This window comes from Danio rerio, chromosome 24, assembly GCF_052040795.2.
Source record: "Danio rerio strain M-AB ecotype USA chromosome 24, GRCz13ab, whole genome shotgun sequence".
NCBI lineage: Eukaryota > Metazoa > Chordata > Actinopteri > Cypriniformes > Danionidae > Danio > Danio rerio.
In genome coordinates this window covers 40,138,699-40,150,000 of record NC_141044.1, presented here as the reverse complement: position 1 = coordinate 40,150,000, position 11,302 = coordinate 40,138,699, and the positions used below count along the sequence as shown (strand labels likewise).

At 37.8% G+C, this 11,302-nt stretch overlaps 1 protein-coding gene across 2 annotated transcripts in view; it reads left to right on the top strand.

Annotated features, from left to right (window-relative positions):
- pdpk1b (3-phosphoinositide dependent protein kinase 1b) overlaps positions 1–8,118 on the top strand; it is a 24,309-nt gene extending 16,191 nt beyond the window's left edge. For both annotated transcript variants that reach the window (XM_087308353.1, NM_205699.1), the window contains 3 exon segments: positions 2,455–2,512; positions 4,380–4,532; positions 6,575–8,118. In XM_087308353.1, coding sequence (XP_087164479.1) covers positions 2,455–2,512; positions 4,380–4,532; positions 6,575–6,688 — 325 coding nt within the window. In that variant the 3' untranslated portion in view covers positions 6,689–8,118.
- The last annotated feature ends 3,184 nt before the right edge of the window (positions 8,119–11,302 follow it).

The following is an 11,302-nucleotide window of genomic DNA, read 5'->3' as shown; positions in this document are numbered from 1 at the left end:
TCTTAAATTATTTTAAAAGGCCACGAAACCCCCCTGCCTCTGAAAGAAGTGAGGAAAGTGGGTGAGTCCAGCTTTGAGTGTAGTTTTAATGGAATGTTTGATATTGCACATCGTATGAGAGAAAAAAAACCTTCGCATTTCTCTGTAACTTAGATTCAATTCAATTCAGCTTTATTTGTATAGCGCTTTTACAATGTAGATTGTGTCAAAGCAGCTTCACATAAATGGTCACAGTAACTGGAACAGTGTGGTTCAGGTTTTAGTGTTTCAGTTCAGTTCAGTTTAGCTCAGTTCAGTGTGATTTAATCATTACTGAGAGTTCAAACACTGAAGAGCAAATTCATCGATGCGTAGCTCTACCAATCCTGAACCATGCGAGGCAGTGGCGACAGCGGAGAGGGAAAAAAAACTTCACCTGATGGGAGTGAAGAAAAAAACCTTGAGAGAACCAGACTCAGTTGGGCACGACCATTTTAATTTCTCCGCTGGCCAAAAGTCTTGTGCAGAGCTTCATTCGCCGTGGTTTAGGCTGGAAGATGGCCTCAGCGAAGACTCGTCTGTCCCTGGAGCGTCGCTGGAATCAGACTCATGTTCTCCACTCCCCACGACCATCAGCGCAGCAGCAGCTCAGGATATGGCCTGGTCCCGGATATGGAATCCTTGGGATCATCACGTCGCTGGTCTTGGATCCAATCAGTGACTCCGCATAATCTGAGGACCTCGGGATGAGTATCCCCAGGTGAAAATAGAGAATAAAGAGAATAATTAGCGTAGCTGCTGTTCATAGTGTATATAAGCAAGATGCAGAAGCCTGTGTGGAACCCACTAGGTGATGCATTGAGTGTATGCTTTACTAAACAGATAGGTCTTTAATCTAGTTTTAAACTGGGAGAGTGTGTCTGAGCCTCGGACGTTATCAGGAAGGCTATTCCAAAGTGTAGGAGCCATGAAAGAGAAGGCTCGACCTCCTTTACTTGATTTTGCTATTCTAGGTACTACCAGAAGCCCTGAATTTTGAGATCTTAAAGAGCGAGTTGGTCAATCAGAAGACAAAACAAACTGTGACTAGACTCACAGCCCTCGCTCTTGCGCCCGCATTTGCATATATGCCTACTTTCGGTCATTCATCCAGAACATCAAAACAACATGACTCATATGCAGCTCTGAGATCATAAAAAAAGCTCTGAGATTGTTAATATGGTGGCCTCAGGCTGTTTGATAAGTCAAACGTTTTCTAGTGATACAACAGTGATCATTTCCTTCAGTCATATTAACCGTTTATTTCTCTTACTATGTATGTGAGACTTTTATCTCAAATGCGAGCGCCAAATTTTTTACTGTGCATTACTGGACAACGACATGTTCAGACTCGCCTCAGGACGCAAAATGCAATTTCCACTCTGAAGAGGCATACGGTGTGTTTAGTTTTTTCACTCTCTTGTTTTGTCAACTTTAAATATAATTAAGCCTTTATCCACAACAGATTTGGTGACCTAAATAGCTTTACGTTACTCTGATTGGGTTTATATTTGTCCATGTTCAGTGTACATCATGCTCTGTGTGTGTGTTTGTGTGTGTGTGTTTGTGTTTGTGTTTGTGTTTGTGTTTGTGTGTGTGTGTGTGTGTGTGTGCGCGTGTGGAGCTCATTAATATTCACGACAAGAACCATATAGATCATTTTGAGGAATGTAAACAAAAACAACGTTGTTGGGCCCAACGTATTTCCTGTTTTACATTTTTAATTTCTATAGCTTCTGAGAATCCAAAAAGAGCCACATATTGGTAGATAATGTTATGATGGCTATTTTAACCATAAGTTATGTTTGAATTACCTCTTAATTCAGTTATTAAATAGTTTGATAACAAGCAGGAAATGTTTATGGGCCAATGACACCACCACATTGAAATGGTCAATCATGGACCTTCTAATCCTATGGGTGATTTATGGACTCACTGATTAACTTAGAAAACCATTTCTGGAGATTTTTTTTAATTTACCAAAGCCATAAACCTACCATGTAGGTATCATTTTTATACAATCTTTTTAGGGTTTTCACCTTTATTAGATAAGACAGTAGAGAGAATTGACGGGAGCAAAGAGAGGGGAAGGATTGGCATAGGACCGCTAGCCAGAATCGAACTTGGGTTGTCGTGAACACCGGAGTGCATGTGTCGACACACTAACCAATACACCAGTGGCACCGACTATATCAGAGAACAATTTAACTTACTAAACCAATGCACTATATGGCACCTTTAAAATTGACTAGATGAAACCTGCTGAAAGGGGTATAGTGATTTTCTATAGGCACTGTATATATACATACATACATACATACATACATACACACACATATATATATATATATATAAATCTATCTAAAATCTATATAAAATTTAATTTTAATTTTTTCTGTACATGACTGTAACATGTCTGTCTTTTTTTAAAACCAGGCACCAGTTTGTGGAGAATAACCTCATCTTAAAAATGGGCCCTGTGGACAAACGCAAAGTGAGTGTGATCAAGTAGATTTGTTGTCCATCCAGTTCTCAAGCAAATTGATTTGATGAATTGACTCTAAGTGAATCAAGTACTATGCAGGATGAGCAATATATTAAATCCATTTTTGGAACAAATGACTCAATTCACTTGAAACGATTCAATTAATTTTTAATGAACGAATGAATTGAAACTATCTAGATGTTCTAAAATAAATGATTTCTTTCATTTTAGGTATTTTTAGTAAATCAAAACTGTACAGCATGACTAATGTAGTCACTGTAGTTTGATATTTTTTTATTTTTAGTGAATCACATTAGTGTGAACAGTGTAGTCTTTTGAGTGAATGAAAACCGCATGATCATTGTAGTCATGTGATTCCCATTGTTTTGTTTTTTGTAATGAGTCGAAAACATACAAAACAAATTCACGAGTTAAATATCCTTGCAGAAGATTTGAATAAAATATCAATGTATATATTTTGCAATTTGAATTAATTAATACTTCTGAATATGTAGTGAGGAAATACCCATTTTAACCAATGTAAACATTACATCAGTCAACTCAAAAAGTTGAGCAAATTTACAACAGTAAAAAATAAATAAATAAAAACAACACTTTGTTTGCATAGTGCAAATATAAAGCAGGTTTTTGATATGTCGCATGTAGCTGTTCTTTACATGTTTCTTGAGAGAAAGACTAGCCTGTCTACTGTTTCAGGCATTAGAGATGCTCTGTGATGGGTTATAATGTTCCCACCTGCACTGAACATCCTCTGAGAAGGGGCACTGGTTGCAGGAATACAGGGGATTTTTTTTTTTTTTTTGCAAGTTTTGCTGAGCCTGGGAATTATTGGCTGTCAGCTTGGCTTCGACTTTGTCTTCTTCTGATTGAATTACAGGTTGTAATGCTGCTGCCTTTTTCTTGAAAAAATGCAGTGAAAGTAAAGGACTGAACACAAAAACTGTAAAGCCTAATTTAACCCAGTGCATGAAGTTGTGGACGTATTGCAAGAGCAAATACAAGCACCAGATGTGTGTCTAATATAAAATAATAAATTTAATCTATTTGTCTTTTTTCCCCCTTTTAAATACTAATCATTTGATTCGCTTTGCACCACTCTCTGTATTACGCTGCCTGTGTGGGTTTCAACTAGGTCCACTAATGCTGCCATGGGGAGCGGACACTTTGACTTTTCACTGCTACAGCTGCTCACCTCTGCTCGTGTTCAAACCAAACTTAAGATCAGCGTGGTTCAAACTAAGATTGGCACGGGTTTTCACATGGCAGGTTTTTATGTCCTTTCTACATGTTGACAGATCAAGTTCATCGACTTGATAAGGGAATATGTCTTGACAATCCACACAGACGTGACTTAGTAAAGTGTGAAATCACGTAGGATTTTACTTGTTGCATTAGTCTGAATGTAAATCCCCTCATCAGGCAGCGCTGGAGTAGCGTGAGGGAGTGGACCACAGTGCGTTTGATGCAAAGGTATTAAAAAAATACACAACTTAAAACGCGTAAATACTTGTATTTGTTGTATGTCCACCAGTTCTGCGATGCATGCCCACAACTTCATGCATTGGGTTCAATTAGGCTGTCCAGTCTTCGTGTTCAGTCCATCACTACCATGATTGAAACCCAGACAGGCAGTCAGGTAGAGTAAAACAGAGTGGATCTAAGCGCATTGGTGCAATTATTGTCTATCTTAGATTTTTATTAAAAAAAATTGCGATACCTCGATTTAATACAAAATTCAATCGTCTGAAAACGTAAATTCCGATTCTTATATGGGATATATGAAAGTTCTCCTTTAGTAAAAGAATTGAGGATTTTTGTGTTTCAGCATGTTTTATTCATATGTGTTTGTGTGTAGGGTCTGTTTGCACGGAGGAGGCAGTTGCTGCTGACTGAGGGTCCTCACTTGTACTATGTGGATCCGGTCAATAAAGTTCTGAAAGGGGAGATTCCTTGGTCACCAGAACTACGGCCTGAAGCCAAGAACTTTAAAACCTTCTTTGTTCACACGGTAATCACAGTCCTGCTGGTCATTTATGGCTCGTTTTCACTGAGCAGTATGCTTCAGTGCAGTTTGGTATGGGTAACCCTTATCTGGTTTGCGTTTCCATTGCCAAAAGACCCCTTAAGGGCCTTTTACACAAAGCATGATAGCTATAAACATAAAAATCAAGACCTTATTGTAAAAATTGTTCTAAATTTAATACAACAGCCGATTTCAGACCACAGCTATAACGATAAAGACGTAGAGAAACAATACTACTAGCTAACTACAAATATAACAAACTTTGACAGCTAGCCAGAATTCATTGACATATTAAAGGACATACGCAGTTAAAAGCTACAGACGACATTATGGAGATGAACATTGCTTGATTTAAAGCCTACATTTCAAAGATAATATAACTACCATGAAAACAAAGAATGGTAAAGATAAACATTACATGGAAGTTATACAAGCCAGGCTAGCAATTTTAAGTATAATAATAAATTTACCTCAATTGACCAGTGCTAGTTTTGGCGATTTTGTATTGACTCCTCGGAAAATGCTTTGAAAATGTTGTTTTTATTCCTCTGTACTGACTGCTATTGATAAATCCACTCTTTAGATGTATTTTCTAATTAAATATATTACACAAGTTGCTGGTTACAAGGAGGTAATGCAATAAAAGGCAAGTCATTTCTGTGGCACCATCTTAGAAATGTACTCTCAGGCAGTACGCTTGGGCATTCTGAATGGGGAAACATCAAATTCTCACTGTTAGCCATGCTTACGATTACATTACATATTTGGAATCATCAATAAAATTAAGCAACAGCCATCTCATAAGCTTCATTTCTAACCATTCGAATCAAACAAAATCTGCATTTTATTCCAGTTGACTGAGCTAATGCGCATGTGCACTCAAAAGGAACAAGATCACGACACCAACCTCATTCTACACATTATTGTCTCCTCTGGCTAATCATTATCTGATTGCGCTGGTTTTCATAAGTATTCTTCAACTTGGTCTTGATGGCGAATCTCCTCCACAAATGACAGGGACTCTTTGTTTACAAGTTTGTGTGCATGCGAGTAGTTAATGTGAATTTGACAGGACGGTCTGTGCCTCATTGTTTAAAAGTAGAAATCTCAACTCAGCTTTATGTAAATATATTTTTTATGTCTGTGAAGCAACTAACGCTGAGATTGCAGTGTGTTTGTTTACATAAAAACACATGTCTAGTCTAAACTTCTCCCGCGGAGAATCGTCAGTCTATAGCGATCAGTGATTGGCTCCTGTACTAGTAGGCGGGGCTTCATTCACCATATTGACTGTTACACTTTCCCCTATTCAAACTTGTACGAGTGACTTGTCCTGTGTATTCTATAGTCTTTGGGTGTATGCCAAAAGGTTGCGATTGACATCACTTGATAAGCATTCAAAGTAGCAATTTATGAAATATCCATAGGAGCTGTTCACATGTAGCATCTTTTACATACTCTTGTTGTTGTTTTTTTTTACGATTGTCTGTGAACCAATCAGCTTTCTTCATAATAGTAGTGTATTATGTTTAAAAAAGGCTCTCAAAAGTGGTAAGCTACTATACTGAACAGTTTTGGAAATAACTAGGGCCAGATGGAATCTGCGGATGTTTTTTTGCTATTTCTGCCGAGAATTTTGGTAAATATCTGCGGATTTCTGCTGAAATATTTTGGGAGTATCAATTCCATTTAGATCAAATTCAATTAGATTCACTTTATTTGGTAAATAAAGCAAGTTTGTCATATAATATATCTAGTAAAAGACAGAAAATATTACTGTACAAACTGCATTGTACATAAATCAGATGAACATTTTCACATTAGTCAATAACATTACTGAGATTAATATAAAAACTGAATTATTATAGATTTACACACATTTACACGGGTAAATAAACAGAATTAATGATGGGCTAGAAATCCGCGAAATTCTGCGATCACAGACTCCGGGTGGGCCTAGAAATAACCTATTATATTCTCCATCTTTTAAATAAAATGTTTAACACCCCCTTTTTATGTTCCCGCAGCCAAACCGGACGTACTATTTAATGGACCCAAGCGGAAACGCTGACAAATGGTGCAAGAAAATCCAAGAAGTCTGGCGAAAGATCTACCACAAACACCAGAGCCCCAGCCTATAGGACTACCGAGCTCCTTTCCTTTTGGCCACGCCCCCCACAGCCCCCGACCCAACCAATCAAGAACAGGGACACACGCCCCCCTGTAGAGACGCCTCTCCAGCTATATATTGTCTTTCTGTCTCTTCATATATCAGTCCAGTCCCGTCGCTCCCAAGCACTTTCTCTGTTCGGGTTTTTTTTGTTTTTGCACGCTGAAGATGGATTCTTTACAACCAAAAGCAGCAAGGCCGTAGTCAGCATGTCACGTCAGCAGAACGCATTTATTACACGAGTCTTTCCAGCGCGATGCAGGTAACGAACACTTTTGTGCAATCTCCACCTGTCTGTACCTGACACAAAAACACACACAACTCCTTTCCTTGAATGACGAGAGTCGCTTTAGTGTGCGTTTAGAGTTAAGGCGGGTCCTTTTACCCTTATTGGCTACAGTAGCTGGTCTTGCTGATTCCGATTGGACGCTGTGGTGTCTTCTCACATTTCGATATAAACCTGACACCACAGCGTAAACAATCGCCACCAAAGCCACGTGGGTAACGCGAGGGTGATTCACGCCCCTGGCTCTGTGCAGTAACAAAGCACGACGACGAGTTTAGCTGTTTTCTTTATATCGCTTGCATTATGGCGGTATGCATTTCCGATTGGAGGCTTGTGACGGAGGGTCAGTCTGATCGCGAGCGAGTGCGCATGCATGTGTGTGTGTGTGTGTTTGGCTCCTCTCATTTGGCCGTTTTTAACAGGAAGTCCGTTGTGCGTGTGTGAGACCGAATGGCTTGTGTGCGTGTGTGTGTGTGCGTCTTCCTGATCGGTAACAGATGACTGTGATGTACAGTTGATGTAAAATTGCAAATGGGAGGTGAGTAAAGAGGTGACTCTAGGATCCAGGTTTTGTATTTTTATTCTTGTATAAGGTTATTGGGGCCGCTCCGTTCTGGCCTGGCTTCTCTGTGTTATTTAAATTCTAATATATGAAAGCGTATTTGGATTGAAGTCATGTTCCAGGGCCTTGCTGTGTATGTATTGAATATGTAAAGCCTTTGAATGTGAAGAATTATTGTAAACTATGATATTTTACTGCTTTTCGTTTTCTTACTATATCATATACATTTTCTATTTGCGCAGTGATTGGCTCATTTCTGATAATTTAACGCCTGTGCGCGCGCACTGCCCCACCGTGTGTGTGTGTGTGCGTGTGTGTGTGTGTGTGTGTGTGTGTGTGTGTGCGTGTGTGCGTGCGAGTGTGCGTGCGTGCGTGCGTGCGTGCGTGTGTGTGAGAGAGAGAGAGAGAGAGTAGTGTGAGATAGAGTGAGTGTGTATGTGTGGGAGGGGGGGCCCTTGCGTGTGTAGGTAATGTGTGTATTCTTCTTGTCGGCCTTTTGTGCTCGGCAAAATCTAGAACTGAAATAAAGCATGTAGGGTTTTAGGCCATCAAACAGTCTTTTTGTTTTTGTGAATGAGTGAAGCCTGACCGGTGCCTAAACTATAAGCTGTTATCCCAGTACTTTTGTCTTATTTGACTGTTTGTAATTTCATAACTCACACATAAGGCTAAAGACTGAATCTTTCTTCATTTTTTTGCGTTTTTCAAACAGATTTGCGATTTGAAGCATTAATAAACGTATGCAAATCACCATCGTTTATGATTTACGGTGCGTGGGTGTTGAGATCCTGATCTTTCAATGATTATTTGTGTAGCTTACACTGAATGCATTATTGCAGGCTAAACTAGTAGTGACAGAAAACACCTTTAATAACCTTAAAAACGTACCACACTCGAATAACCCACCTCAACTTTATTCGTCATCATTACATTTTAGGAAGCTGCAATTTTATAAAAAAAAATAGTGAATAAATCATCGGCTGAATAATGTAAAATATTCAGTACTGTGAAAAATTCACTGTTACTACTGCTGCTAATGACGCTAAATGTAGAAATCTGACATAATTTGTACAACCCATATTTAGCTATAGTCTCATAAATGATTCAGTTATTCACTCATAAAACCTCATGTTTCATTGCTAGAGGATCATTTCTGAAGAATTATTCAGTGGCATATTTTTGAGGGCTGATTGTTGCCACCTATTGGTTAAATAATGTAACTGCTGCCTACAACAGTCATTTTTGAGCGTCGTTAAATGCATATGACTGTGATTTTAATCTTTACCATAAACATCAGTGCTTTTATCTAAACTATAAGCTGTTATCCCAGTACTTCTGTCTTATATGACTGTTTGTAACTTCATAACTCACTCAAAAGGCTAAAGACTGAATCTTTCTTCATTTTTCTGCGTTTTTCAAACAGATTTGCGATTTGAAGCATTAATAAACGTATGCAAATCACCATCATTTATAATTTATGGTGCGTGGGTGTTGAGATCCTGATCTTTCAATGATTATTTGTGTAGCTTACACTGAATCCATTACTGCAGGCTAAACTAGTAGTGACAGAAAACACCTTTAATAACCTTAGAAACGCACCACACTCGAATAACCCACCTCAACTTTATCCGTCATCATTACATTTTACAAACAGTCTCCTTGTTTTTGTCTTTATGAATGAGTGAAGGCTGTCTGGTGCGATTATTCATCTTAATTAAAATAAATAGTTTCTGTGGTATCTTCTAGTGGTGTAACGCATCACAAATCTCACGGTTCGGATCACGCTATGGTTTTTTAGTCACGGATTGGACCATTTTTTGGATTAGCCAAAAAGGGGAGGAGACAAATGTCATTCGCTTTACATTTATTACAAAAACAGCACTGCAGGACAATTTTGGTTGTAACAAACAGAACTTGGAAGCTGCAATTTTATAAAAAATAAAGTGAATAAATTATCAGCTGAATAAAGTAAAATATTCAGTACTGTGAAAAATTCACTGTTACTACTGCTGCTAATAACGCTATATGTAGAAATCTGACATAATTTGTACAACCCATATTTATCTATAGTCTCATAAATGATTCAGGTATTCACTCATAAAACTTCGTTTCACTGCTAGATGATCATTTCTGAAGAATTATTCAGTGGCATATTTTTGATGGCTGATTGTCGCCACCTATTGGTTAAATAATGTAACTGCTGCCTACAACAGTCATTTTTGAGCGTCGTTGAATGCATATGACTGTGATTTTAATCTTTACCATAAACATCAGTGCTTTTATCTAAACTATAAGCTGTTATCCCAGTACTTCTGTCTTATTTGACTGTTTGTAACTTCATAACTCACTCAAAAGACTACAGACTGAATCTTTCATTATTTTTTTGCGTTTTTCAAACAGATTTGCGATTTGAAGCATTAATAAATGTATGCAAATCACCATCATTTATAATTTATGGTGCATGGGTGTTGAGATCCTGATCTTTCAATGATTATTTGTGTAGCTTACACTGAATCCATTACTGCAGGCTAAACTAGTAGTGACAGAAAACACCTTTAATAACCTTAGAAACGCACCACACTCGAATAACCCACCTCAACTTTATCCGTCATCATTACATTTTACAAACAGTCTCCTTGTTTTTGTCTTTATGAATGAGTGAAGGCTGGCTGGTGCGATTATTCATCTAAATTAAAATAAATAGTTTCTGTGGTATCTTCTAGTGGTTTAACGCATCACAAATCTCACGGTTCGGATCACGTTTTGGTTTTTTAGTCACGGATTGGACCATTTTTTGGATCAGCCAAAAAGGGGAGGAGACAAATGTCATTCGCTTTACATTTATTACAAAAACAGCACTGCAGGACAATTTTGGTTGTAACAAGCAGAACTTGGAAGCTGCAATTTTATAAAAAATAAAGTGAATAAATTATCAGCTGAATAATGTAAAATATTCAGTACTGTGAAAAATTCACTGTTACTACTGCTGCTAATGACGCTAAATGTAGAAATCTGACATAATTTGTACAACCCATATTTAGCTATAGTCTCATAAATGATTCAGGTATTCACTCATAAAACTTCGTTTCACTGCTAGAGGATCATTTCTGAAGAATTATTCAGTGGCATATTTTTGATGGCTGGTTGTCGCCACCTATTGGTTAAATAATGTAACTGCTGCCTACAACAGTCATTTTTGAGCGTCGTTGAATGCATATGACTGTGATTTTAATCTTTAGCATAAACATCAGTGCTTTTATCTAAACTATAAGCTGTTATCCCAGTACTTCTGTCTTATATGACTGTTTGTAACTTCATAACTCACTCAAAAGGCTAAAGACTGAATCTTTCTTCATTTTTTTTGCGTTTTTCAAACAGATTTGCGATTTGAAGCATTAATAAACGTATGCAAATCACCATCATTTATAATTTACGGTGCGTGGGTGTTGAGATCCTGATCTTTCAATGATTATTTGTGTAGCTTACACTGAATGCATTAATGCAGGCTAAACTAGTAGTGACAGAAAACACCTTTAATAACCTTAGAAACGTACCACACTCGATTAACCCTCCACAACTTTATCCGTCATCATTACATTTTACAAACAGTCTCCTTGTTTTTGTCTTTATGAATGAGTGAAGGCTGGCTGGTGCGATTATTCATCTTAATTAAAATAAATAATTTCTGTGGTATCTTCTAGTGGTGTAACGCATCACAAATCTCACGGTTCGGATCA